This window comes from Euleptes europaea, chromosome 2 (assembly GCF_029931775.1).
Source record: "Euleptes europaea isolate rEulEur1 chromosome 2, rEulEur1.hap1, whole genome shotgun sequence".
NCBI classification, from domain to species: domain Eukaryota; kingdom Metazoa; phylum Chordata; class Lepidosauria; order Squamata; family Sphaerodactylidae; genus Euleptes; species Euleptes europaea.
Window position 1 is genome coordinate 73,074,231 of NC_079313.1, and position 13,390 is coordinate 73,087,620.

Consider the following 13,390-nt stretch of genomic DNA (forward strand, 5'->3'; position numbering starts at 1 on the left):
CCTCCAGGAAGCCCACCAGCAAGACCAATGCAGCATCATTGTCCTGCCTGAGTTCCATAGCACCTGATATAATAAGCCTGCTCCTCTGATCCTGGAGAGAATAGGCATGCATCATGACAAAAGTATCCATTTGGATTCTCCTCCATGAACAGGTCCACTCCCCTCTTAAAGCCCTCCAAGTTGGCAGCCATCACCACCTCCTGGGGCAGGGAGTCCCACCATTTAACCACGCGTTGTGTGAAGAAATACTTCCTTTTATCAGTTTTGAATCTCCTACCCTCCAGCTTCAGCAGATGCCCCCGAGTTGTAGCATTACGTGTGTCCTGGGTCGGGGGCCGCGCCCCAGGGCTTTCCCGCCACCCTCCACTTACCAGACAAGCTCCTGCGCTGGCTCCAAAGTGTGCCTCTTCCCGGCTTACAGGGACCCGCAGGCCCAGAAGACGGCGGGGGAACCAAGTTGGCGCCGCAGAAGACGGGGTGCCGTGGCCCAGCGCCGCTGCCGGGGACGCGCCGCCAAAGGAAGCCCGCCCCGCCCAACAGCTGATAGGTGGGCGGGCCAGGGCCAGGAACCGCCCAGCCGCCCGCCCAGCAATCGCGCTGCTAGAGGGGAGGGGAGGCTTTAGCCTCCCAACCACTGAGGGAAAGGGAAAGGGGGACCCAGCCATTCTCCACGGTGGGGGGGGGGAGACAGCGCGCCCGCTCACCTGCTCTCTCGCGCTCACTCTCTCAGGCGCGCCGGCTCTGCAGCCCGGCTGCCAGCGCGAGCGGGCATGAGAGCAGGGGCTCCGAACCAAGTTCAGAGAGCCGCACTCAAGGGGCCAAAGAGCCGCATGCGGCTCTCGAGCCGCAGTTTGCTGACCCCTGGTCTATACAGTACATTAGATAATCCCACTTGTGTATGCTGGCTTTCTCTGTCCTTAAAGCTTTTAATGTCCTTAAAAGTTTAAAATTAAAAGCTTAAAGTATTTATGTAAACTGAATTTATTGTAAAGTTTAGTGTAGTGTAGGAAGAAACTCTAGTTGCCTGGCTATCTCGCCCTGTTTCTACACTCTCACAGTATGCCCAACCTGCCTCATCTTATTTAGTTATTTTGTCACTAGGGCTTTCACTGTTCTTTGCTAACAGATCTTCAGTTAGATTTCTAACAACTTATTTCTGAATTGGGAACTGTAGCTTCAGACAACATACAGTGCCTTCTTGAAACATGTATCTTAATTTTAATATATAGTGCTTTTGTATTAAGGAGATATATTTTGCCTTGATCACAATTTATCCATCATCGTTTCAGTCAGAATACTATTAGTAGTGTCCCCCTCCTTTTATAGAGCCAGTATGGTATAGTGGTTGATTCCCCACTCCTCCACATGAGTGGTGGACTTGAATCTGGTGAACCGGGTTGGTTTCCCCACTCCTAAACATGAAGCCAACTGGGTGATCTTGGGCCAGTCACAGTTCTCTCTGAACTCTCTCAGCCTTACCTATCTCACAAGGTGTCTGTTGTGGGGAGAGGAAGGAAAGGTGATTGTAAGCCAGTTTGAGATTCCTTAAAGATAGATAAAATTGAGATATAAAAAGCAACTCTTCTTTTTGAAATTTTAATGTGCCTACCCTTTGTATTTCAGAAAGAGAACTCATAAAATCTATATTTGGGATATGTATTTTTATCCCCTTGGCTTATAATAGCTTATTTGAAGTACATCTTTAAAAGATGGAGTAAGACTTTAATGGGGCTAATTTGCTGTTTAGTATTCCCTGTTGTGTAGTTTATTTTAAGGAAGTTATTCAAGTGTATAGTGCACAAATACTGTAAACTCTGTCACTGAACAATAAGCTTTTATTAAATTTCCAAAAGGTGACAGAAGGCACTACAGTGGATGTAGAATAGTTCATTGTCATAATTTTAATATGGTGTTCATTGTCTTAATTTTAACAATGCTATAAAATTGTTAATTAAGTGAATCTCTATGGTTTTCTATCACATAAAACAATACAAATGGCCAGTGACAAGATTTCTGGGTAAGCAAAGTAAAACCAAAGTTGTTTAATCCGTTTGGAAGTCATTTATTAGAACAAGAAAGAATAGACACACTTCACAGTTGCATACATCACAGTAGAAATGGCAATATATATCAAAACATAATATATATCCTGTCCTAAGGAGCTAAAAGTAATGGTCATGGCCTTTTTAGCCTTATCTTGGTAACCCTACTATGCGTTGATCATGAATTCCTCCCTAAATCTGGTCCAGGCATTTATTATCATCCATATTTTAGAATTGCAAGCTTCTAGCCAAGGAAGAGGGGCTTTTTCTACCTCTCCAGTGGACTCTGTTGGCTAACAAAATCTTCCCTTAGGCCAGGGGTCAGCAAACTCATTAGTCAAAAGAGCCAAATATCAACAGTACAATGATTGAGATTTCTTTTGAGAGCCAAATTTCTTAAACTTAAACTATATAGGTAGGTACACTGTTTATTAACTTAATAAACTTTAATTAAAGTTTTAAGTCTTAATTAAACTATAAGTACTCTGAATAAAACTTGATATCATACTTAATAGTGATCTTATTTATTGATAAAAATTAAATTGTAAGTCCCTGCCATTTCCCCCTCCCCGTCCGGAGTCCTCGTCTGGAGGCCTGGTCTACCGCCATAAAAGCCTATTGGTAGACCTGGCCTCCGGCTGAGTCCCATTGGGAGGCCAGGTCTACCCATTGGCTTTCTTGGCAGTAGACCTGGCCTCCGGAGGCCCATAGAAGCCAATTGGTAGACCTGGCCTCTGAAGGGGGACTTTCCCCTCGGAGTCCAGGTCTACTGCTAAGAAAGCCAGTGGGTAGACATGGCCTCTGAGAAGGGAAAAAACTAAGTAAGGTATCCATAAAATTAAATCATGACAATGACTGACGAACACTTAATGTGAACAATGTGAGCAAACTTCTAGATTACCAGACGCAGTAAACACATGAGAACATAAGAAGGGCCATGCTGGATCAGACCAAGGCTCTTCAAGTCCAGCAGTCTGTTCTCACAGTGGCCAACCAGGTGCCTCCAGGAAGTCCACCAGCAAGACCAGTGCAGCATCATTGTCCTGCCTGAGTTCCATAGCACCTGATATAATAAGCCTGCTCCTCTGATCTACCGCCAAGAAAGCCAGTGTGTAGACATGGCCTTCCAATGGGACTCAGCCAGAGGCCAGGTCTACCAAAGGAAGCCCGCCCCGCCCAACAGCTGATAGGCGGGGGGGAAGTAACAGCCGAGCCGCCCGCCCAGCAATCGCGCGGCTAGAGGGGAGGGTAGGCTTTAGCCTCCCAACCATTGAGGGCAAGGGAAAGGGGGACCTGGCCATTCTCCACGGCGGGGGGGGGGGAGAGACAGCTCACCCGCTCTCTCTCTCTCAGGCACGCCGACTCCGCAGCCCGGCTGCCTGCGCGAGCGGGCGCAAGAGCAGGGGCTCCGAACCAAGTTCAGAGAGCCGCACTCAATGGGCCAAAGAGCCGCATGCGGCTCGGGAGCCGCAGTTTGCAGACCCCTGCCTTAGGCTATCTCCTTGTAGTTTACACAATTCTTCAAAAGTCTACATGAGGCGATATCACTTCTTAGTTCCTCATACTAACATGTTGCTAAGCGGATCAGGCATTTGTTCATTAATGATATTTAAATTAAGAATAACAGAAATGAGATTTAGACAGGCCAAGTGCCAGAAGTGGCTATGCTAGTTAGGAATGGCACTGTCTTGCATCCTATGATGTTGTTCCTCTTGCGCTTCTCTGGCCACTGTGGAGGCTTTCCTCTACTTCATTGCTCATGTCCTCTGCCACTAGCACTTTTGCATGTATAATGGGTCCTTGAAAAATATCCATCTTGCTCATGTGGAAGTGCTAGTAACAGAGGAAGCAAGTGCTGCAGCAGAGGAAATTTTCTACAGTGGCAGGAGAGAAGCATGAGGAGAAAGATGTCATAGGATCCTAGTATATGAGACTGCTGTACTCCTTGCAAAAACAAAACTGAGATGGCAAGAGCACAGATATTCCCCAGAATTTCCTCATGTGATTGTTCTGTGACCAAGTGAAGATTCTTAGTTTGACTGGGCAAGCGAGTCGTCAGAAATGGAAGATGGCCACTTGAAAGATTATGATTCAGAATGCCACACAGCAACGTTATATTGTGAAAATATACTTTATTCTTATTTTGTCCATGTTCACGAGGTTCGCATGTACAGAATCAACTCTAATGCAGTTTTCTTGGTAGTTTCTTGTGCAGCAGCTCCTCTTTGATGAATCATTTGTCACTTTTACAATTTCTTCAGTAAACTTCTCCCCATTGAATTTGTTGGTTACCTTGCTAATTGATGTGTACTGTATGTGAAAATTGCTATCAATCTAAATGCCATTTCTCTTCGTTCCAGAATGTTTGTACGACCGGATAGCACAAGAAACTGTGGATGAAACTGAAATTGCACAGAGACTCTCCAAAGTCAACAAATACATTTGTGAAAAAATCATGGATATCAATAAATCATGTAAAAATGAAGAAAAAAGAGAAGCAAAATATAATTTGCAATAAATTTTGAATTTTTAATAAAGTGTTAGTGTTTTGCTCTGGTGGTGGTCTTGATTTTCATGGCATTCATGCTTGTGGGATGACTGCCCTTTTGGTGTGGATAGTATTGAGAGTCTTGAAAAGTCCACCATATGGTATCATATGGGTATAGCGATACACAAAACGGAGTGAATGCTGACACACCATGGAATACCCAAGTTGTACCAAGGAAAGTAACATACTAACTGTGGTTCAGACAGCAGCTTCTAAATTTGCAAGTTCCAGACCTATATACCCACATTGTCATCCTTTTGAAGTCACAGAGGTTGCTTTTTAGGCTGTTTTGTTTCTTGGATTTTGTACTTTATTCTTAAAATAATTAAACATCTTCATGCTTTCTTATATCTTATTTTAGTTGAGTACAAGCCATTTATTTTCAATTAGTACCATTGAAGTCAGAAAGACTGCTCAAGATTAGGATCGTGCAAAAAAAAAATTGGTAAATTTTGGGTTCGGGTTTATTGGGTCTGATTTTTTTGGTAAACCTGGAATAAGCTGAATACCCATACCGGTAAATATGGGTATTCGGCTTATTTCCGGGTTTATTTAAAAAAAAAAATGGGTCCATTATAGTCTATGAGTTTTTTTTAAGCTCCTGTGAGGGCATTTTTGGAGGTAGAGTCACCAAATTTGCAGCATAGCTGCAAGGGACGCTCCTTAGACGGACTCCAAAGTTTGGTGAATGTTGAGACGGGGTCCACTTTTATGGGCCCGCAAAGGGGATCACCCCATCCTCCAAGCATTTGCAAGCTTAGCTGTCCATCGGTTTTCAGGTTCAGAAGCTCAGCGTTGCTGAGGACTGGCGGAAAGAGCCGATTGGCAGGCTGGTGCCTCAAAGTCTGGGGGCTCCATTCATATCTGGGGCACACAGCATGATGTCCATGCAAATTAGCTTCCAAACTGAGGAAAACAGCTTTATGCAAGAAAAATAAGGCATGGAAAACATTTCTTTTGGTGGCAAATGACATCATGTGAACAGTCCTTTATTATAGTCATCAAAAATCTGATTTCAAGAGATGGTCATGGTATGGGGAAATGAAGCCTCTACTCAGGGCGACCTTCAGTTTGAGGGGGTGCTCGGGAGGAGGCTGCTCATCCGCACAGCTGAGGAAGTCTCCTTTGGAAGCCCGGTTGTTTGAGCAGCTGTTGAAGCCAGCTCTTTTTAGTTGGCGGGTATGTCCCTCTGGATGGGACTTGGTGACCCTGTCTTTTAAATAGGGCTGTTGATTCGGTTCGGTCTAAACCGAAAAACAGCTGAATTTCCCACAATTCGGCGGTTTTTCGGTTCGGACAAACCCAACTCAAAAAGGGGAAACCGGGGAGCCAAATTCGCCGAGTTTGGGATGTTCCCGAATAAATCCGGCCCCTTTAAACAGATTTGCGCCTTCCAGCTGGAAGGCGCAGATCTGTTCCCCCCCCCCCCGCGCGCTCCAGGGCGCGGGGTGGGCCCTTTAAATAGATTTGTGCCTCCCGGCTGGCAGGCACACATCTATTTAAAGCCCCCCCCCAGCCCTGCCGGGAGTCCCAGCAGGGCTGGGGGGGGGTCTGGAAACCCTCTGCGCAGAGGGTCCTGCCAGCCCCCCGCCAGCCCTGCCGTGAGTCCCGGCAGGACGGGGGGGTCTCCCAGCAGGGCTGGGGGGGGGCTTCAAATAGATCTGCGCCTCCCGGCCGGGAGGCACAAATCTGTTTGAAGACCCGCTGTGCACCTCCAGGGAGCTTCCCTGGAGGCGCGGCGGGCCCTTTAAATAGATCTGCGCCTCCCGGCCGGGAGGCACATATCTATTTGAAGCCTCCCCCCCAGCCCTGCTGGGACTTGAAAACCCCCCACCCCCTTCCCCAGAGTCCCGGCGGACGAGGCGGGGGTCTGGAAACCCCTGTGCCCAGCCAGCGTTGGCTGGGCACAGGGGTTTCCAGACCCCTGCCCCGTCCGCCGGGACTCGGGAAGGGGGTGGGGGTTGCCAAGGATCTAGGGGTCTCCCGGCAGGGCTGGGGGGGGGGCTTCAAATAGATTTGCACCTCCCGGCCGGGAGGCGCAGATCTGTTTGAAGACCCGCTGCGCGCCTCCAGGGAGCTTCCCTGGAGGCGCGTGGCGGGCCCTTTAAATAGATCTGTGCCTCCCGGCCGGTAAGCTCAGATCTATTTAAAGCCCCCCGCCAGCCCTGTCAGGACTCCCGGCAGGGCTGGGGGGGGTCTGGAAACCCTCTGCACAGAGGGTCTTGTCAGCCCCCCGCCAGGCCTGCCAGAAGTTCCAGCAGGGCTGGGGGGGGGTCTGGAAACCCTCTGCGCAGAGGGTCCTGCCAGCCCCCCGCCAGCCCTGCCGGGAGTCCCAGCAGGGCTGGGGGGGTCTCCCGGCAGGGCTGGCGGGGGGCTGGCAGGACCCTCTGCGCAGAGGGTTTCCAGACCCCCCCCCAGCCCTGCTGGGACTCCCGGCAGGGCTGGTGGGGGGCTGGCTCCCAGGCGGGAGGCGCAGATCTGTTTGCAGACCCGCCACGCGCCTCCAGGGAGCTTACCTGGAGGCGCACGGCGGGCCTTTTAAATTGATCTGTGCCTCCCAGCCGGGAGGCACAAATCTATTTAAAGCCCCCCCCAGCCCTGCCGGGACTCTGCGCAGAGGGTCTTGCCAGCCCCCCGCCAGCCCTGCCGGGACTCCCGGCAAGGCTGGGGGGGCTTCAAATAGATTCGTGCCTCCTGGCCGGAAGGCACAAATCTGTTTGAAGACTCGCCGCGCGCCTCCAGGGAGCTTCCCTGGAGGCGCGCGGCGGGCCCTTTAAATTGATCTGTGCCTCCCGGCCGGGAGGCACAGATCCTTTTAAAGCCCCCCCCCAGCCCTGCCAGGACTTCCGGCAGGGCTGGGGGGGGGTCTGGAAACCCTCTGCCCTGCCTGCGCAGACAGCGCAGAGGGGCTTGTTTAAAGTGCCCCCCGCACGCCTTCAGGGAATCCCCCTGAAGGCGCGCGGGGGCTGAATTTTCCCCCAAACTCCGGATCCCCCCGAATTTCTGGGGATCTGAAGCGGGGGTGTTCGGACTTCGGCACGGCCTGAATAAAAACGGGCCGAATTTTGCTGGAGCCGAACTATGCCGAATTTTTTTTCCAACAGCCCTACTTTTAAATAACCCTTATGCTTGATTCAGATTAATCCACTGAAAGGTGATGGTTGGTCAGACCAAGTTGGCTCCGATTACATGACCCTGACTTCAAGAGGGCCCCATAGCCCTAACAAAACTAGTCAAAAGATAGGAAAATGGGAGAAAGCACAGAGCTGTGCACTTGACCAAAGGCGAATAGCCAAACACCAAAAAGCCAAATAATTATTCAACTTCAGGCAGATTCCCAGGTTTTGGTATTCGGTCAACCCGAATATTGCTGAAAAGGCTAATTTTGGGTTTATTTTCGGTTTGGGTATATCGATATGCAGAACCCTTCTCAAGATACATAGACAGTGGCCCGTATCTATTTGGATCATAGTTTTATGTTTAAATATTTATACATGTATATATATACATATATATATGTATATATATATTTTAAAAAAGACATAGCAGCTACTGCAAAATGCTGTATTTTAGTATTAGTTCCTATTTAGCATGTATTACAGTTACCCTTTAGAGGCCATATAGTCTAATGATATTTGTATTTCTTTTGAGAAGGCATAATGTAGCATAATAGATAAATAAAGTTTCATTGTGCAAGAAAAATGTGTTTTAGAAAAAGATAAGATTATGCAGTACTGGTGGCTTCCATTCTATAAATAAACTATGGTACGATAGTATTATAAGCTTATGCAATAGGAATGCTGGCTTTCTAGTTAGAGTTTCAGAAGAGCTGAAGTGGGAACATTGTGGCCCTGATCCCATTGATATAATGATGATGCCTTTTCGTTTTTTTTTTGTTTGTTTATCCTCCCAAGATGTGCCCATTTGGTATTTTAGATGGAGATATATTGTGTTAACATCTAAAAACATGCTAAATATTCTAACTGGAACAGCTTACTTTTTATTTAGCAAACTCTGATAAATTAGGTGAGGAAGGAGCTCTGCTTGAAAGTTAAAAGGAGCGGAATGTTTGGGATACTTAGCAGGAGGTCAGATTGAAGATTGAAGAAGGGATAAGAAACTTGGCAGAGCATAGAATTTTAGATTTCCTTTGGCTTCTCAACTCTTAGCAATAAGTGTTCCACTCTAGAACACTGTTCATATTTGTATATGGAGTTTTGGCATCTAGCATGAGCATGTGGGAAAGGATTTGGCTGAAGGAAATGAGGGAGCTGGGCAGCCTGTGAGGGCAGCTTTCTATCTGTTTCTGAACAACCATGGTTTCAGATATTTTCTTTCAAAATTCCCATAGTTTTTTAATGTTACCATAAGAGAATTTGATTAAAGGGGGCCAATCCCCCCCTCAAAAAAAACAAAAAAGTCAAAATGGACATTGTGGCTTGGACCCTAACTTCCAGGCGAGTTTCACTCACCTGTGTTTCCTACCAGTTCTTGTGTACTGTTGCACAATATGAAAAGTGGTGCCAAGAGCTGCGGCGGGAAAAGAGGAACTGGAAAATATTGGGAACTTCTGCAGAAGTGGTAGTTCTTTGCATTTTCATAATGGCAACTTTGATTCCAAATTCTTTCGTTCTTTTTTTTAAAATTGGTATGAAGAAATGTTCAATCATACGAGGCCCACTTGCAGTTTGAAACTGTACAGCCCAGTCACAGCTTCACCACTTCATTTGCTCTTTGTGTAAACAAAGGTATTAGTCGTCATCATCAATAGCCAATTGATTGCTTATTGGTTGTTGTCTGGTAGAATGAGCTGTTTGTACGAAGCTGTAATATATGAGTAGAGTAGAGAGCAATGTACTTCAGTCTTCAGAAGGAAATTGTGCCATTTGATAGTTTTTCATAAAGATGAGTAAGGATCAAGCAGCAGTCTTGTGCGCCAACTCTAATGAACATTCCTAACAACTTGTTTTATTGAGAATGTGAGACATTAGCAGAGTACCAGGTTCTCCTGTCCATAATAAAAACCATACTATGTACATATAGTGCAAGCTATAACTTGAGAATAGCTTGTTTGATTTCCCCCCCCAAAAAAGTCATTTTAAATTAATGTCTTTTAGATTCACATCTAAAGTTTGGGCATTTTAAGATTCGTATTCCACCTCTAACTCTTCCCTCCCTGTGCTTCCTGTACAGTAATTCCTAGAAAATCTTAGCAAGCCAGGCAAGTCTTTCAGCATGCCACAGAAGAATGGAAACTGTTCAGTGAGAAAGGGTTTCTGACATGTCTTCATCCACAGCTGCTGCCATTCTGGTGCCAATAGCCTGCGTATGCGCTGGATAATGTTTTCTGTCGATGGTGCAATCAGGTTCATTTTGAAACGTATGTTTACTCTGGCAACGGATGGCTGACAGTCTGGGTATTTGACTTCACAGCTGGCATGGTTCATTAAATTTAAAAAGTGTGGTTTTGTCCATATTAGCCATATTCAAGGCCGACTACCTTGTATTGTGTTATGTAAAAAACTATTTACTTTTAGACTGTCTTTGCTACCAGTAAACCATATTTTATCTATATAGTACTATATACCATACTGCAGAAAACACTTTAATGTTTTAAAGATTTTAATTATGAACTATACAAAGCAGCGACTGTCAGTTTGGTCAGTGTTCATTCATATTATTCCTAGGCAATAGCTTGAAAACCACATTAGTTTTGGTTAGTACATGAAAAGACTGAAGTTGAAAGTAGAGTAGTTTAAAAGTATATATTCAAGTTTGCATTTTGATAGGTTTTCTAAGACCTACTACATGTTATGTTCCATCATTGGGGAGAAAAGCTAAGGTAACATGGAGTAGTCTTAAGTATTGAATTTTCCTCCAATTTATTTATTTAAAGCATTGATATCCTGCCACTTACATGTTGCTCATGAGGTGACTTCCAACAAATGTTAAAGATAATAAAACAAAAATTGAGTAAAACCTGAATTGGACGAATGGGTGGGAAAGTAACATCCAAGAACCCACAATAAAATTAGCAAAAATCTAAGGAGGGGTGGGGGGGCATACAAATTCAATGAAAGATAAGCACAAGTGGGAGGGGGAAATAGCATCTAAAGCTCATAAGAAAAGCCATGCTAGATCAGACCAAGGCCCATCAAGTCCAGCAGTTGGCTCACACTGGCCAACCAGGTGCCTCTAGGAAGCCCACAAACAACATGACTGCAGCAGCACCATCCTGCAGCAGCTCAAGAACCTTAGCACTAAGGAAAGCAATGGGTTATGTCAACTGTGATGCCATTTTACCTCATTGCCTGGAAATAGTGTACAATTCTGTTAATTTAATTCCACACCTCATCTCTTTCACTGGCTTTCTTATCTTGATCACAATTTTTACCTTGCCACAATTCTGTGAGGTCATTTTCAGTACAGTATTATGATGCTGGATGCACACCTTAACGTGGTGAGGGGGTTTGTGTGTGTCAGGGAAGCTGAGAGCAATACCGTAAGGGGTCTAGACTCTATCAAGAGACTAAACTCCTAGCAGAGTCACTCAAGACAGAATGGTCACAGCTGAGACACCAGACGAAGATGCATCCACCCCCTTAAGGGATCAATGGCCACATCCGCAGAAGAGAACAGGCAGTTCCAGTGGGGATGGGGGCAGAGGAATCCCTGAAGGTTAGCTACTGGGCAGCAGCAGTAGTGGAAGGTGACACTGGCGGAGGATCATTCATAGACAACGGCAGTGCCACTATGGCTAACCCTGGTTAGTACTGCGCAGAAGAAGGCACTGGTAAACCACTTCTGACCAACCTTTACCTTGAAAACCCTATGATGAGACAATCCAAAATGAAAAAAGATATAGTGCTGGAAGATGGGACCCCCAGGTCGGATGGCACTCAATCTGCTACTGGGGTAGAGCAGAGGACAAGTACGAGTAGCACTGTTCTTAATGATGTGATTGGACTAAAGCCAAAAGGACGTTCAGTGGTTGACATGAATAGATGCAAAAGGAAAGTCCGAAGCTGTTTGACACATATAATAGGAACATGGAATGTGAGAAGCATGAATCAGGGTAAGCTTGAAATTGTTAAACGAGAAATGAAACGTTTGGACATTTCAGTCCTGGGAGTAAGTAAAGTGGACTGGATTAGGACATTTTCAATCAGAAAATTACAAAGTGTTTTATTCAGGGAATGACAAAAAGAGAAGAAACGGAGTTGCTTCAATAGTGAGGCAAGATGTAGCAAAGGCAGTCAGGAGCTATAATGCAAAGTCTGACCGAATAATATCAATCAGACTTCAGGGAAAGCCTATCAACATAAGCATCATTCAAGTTTATGCCCCAACTGCAGATGCTGATGAGGAAGAAATTGAAAGTTTTTATGCCAGTGTTCAGGAAGAAATTGATCACACACCTAAACAAGATATGCTGATAATCATAGGTGATTGGAACACAAAAGTAGGAAACAAAGCAGAATCAAATGTTGGCAGATTTGGGCTAGGAGCACGGATGATACATGGACATCACCTGACGGCCAGTACAGAAATCAAATAGATTACATAATTGGAAGCAGAAGATGGAGAAGCTCTATTCTCTCAGCCAAAACAAGACCAGGAGCCGACTGCGGTACAGATCATGAATTGTTAATATCAAAAATCAAGATAAAGCTTAAGAAAAACACCAAAACATTCATAGCACCAAAATACAATCTAAGCAATATTACTGAAGAGTTTAAAGACCTTGTAAGGAACAGATTTGCATTACTGAGTTCAAGTGAATGTAAACCTGAAGAACTATGGGTGGAAACTAGAGATATTATCAAGAAAGTATGTGCAAAGACTATTCCTGTAGCCAAAAGAAATGAAAAACCTCGATGGATGTCTAAGGAAACTCTTAAAATTGCCAAAGATAGATGAGAAGCAAAAGTAGAAGGTGACAGAAATAGAATCAAAAGTCTAAGTGCAACATTCCAGCGACTCGCACGTAGAGACAAATAGACCTATTATAATAACCAGTGTCAAGAAATAGAAGAGGACAACAAAAAAGGAAGAACAAGAGATCTGTTCTAGGGCTGTTGAATTTAAAAAAATTCAGTATAGTTCAGATTTGGCTGAATTCGGCTCGTTTAGATTCGGCATATGCCGAAGTCCGAACTCCCCCACTTCGGGTCCGTGCAATTCGGCGGGAATTCAAAGTTCAGGAAAAAAATTCGGCCGAATAAAGCCATTAAAAACGCAACCGTGCCTTTCCGCGGCTCTGGGGGGGCATTTTTTGGGGTAGAGGTCCCAAACTTTCAGTGGAGCTTCAAAGGACGTTTCTTGAAAGACTCACCAAGTTTTGTAAAGATTGGGTCAGGGGGGGCTGAGATATGGGCCCCGAAAGGGGTTCCCCCACCCTTAATGTGCATGTCTGAGCAGAGCTTGCCGCCCACGCACAAAGCTCCCAGCCCCGACAAACAGCTGAGAAGTTTGCAAAGCATTGCAACACGACTGCAAAACAACACAACCTTGTAAGCAACACCTTTGCAACTGTGCAAAGCAACACCTGACACCTGGGAGTTTGCAAACCATGGAAAGGGACAGAGGCAGCTAGCTATGCATAATGAGCAGGAGGGGTGGAATTTCCCCTTTTGCATGGGACTCCAAATGCATTCTTTAAGTCACCATTTGAAAACCAGTTTTGAGCAAGCATCCAAATAGACCTAACTGCTCTTATGAATGAGGGAAAACCTGAAGACACACAACTGAACCCCCCCCCCTCAAACCAGGGAGAGAGAGACTCAAGGGGGAACACACC

At 45.7% G+C, this 13,390-nt stretch overlaps 1 protein-coding gene across 6 annotated transcripts in view; it reads left to right on the top strand.

Annotated features, from left to right (window-relative positions):
* Window positions 1-13,390, top strand: part of BEND5 (BEN domain containing 5) — a 1,050,378-nt gene that overhangs the window by 632,972 nt on the left and 404,016 nt on the right. For 5 of the 6 annotated variants that reach the window (XM_056844382.1, XM_056844384.1, XM_056844386.1 and 2 more), the window contains one exon: window positions 4,403-4,597. The exons of the other annotated variant lie outside the window; for it this stretch is intronic. In XM_056844382.1, the coding sequence (XP_056700360.1) occupies window positions 4,403-4,560 (158 nt within the window). In that variant the 3' untranslated portion in view covers window positions 4,561-4,597. Of the gene's footprint in view, window positions 1-4,402; window positions 4,598-13,390 lie in introns of those variants that run through there. 6 annotated transcript variants of the gene reach the window in all.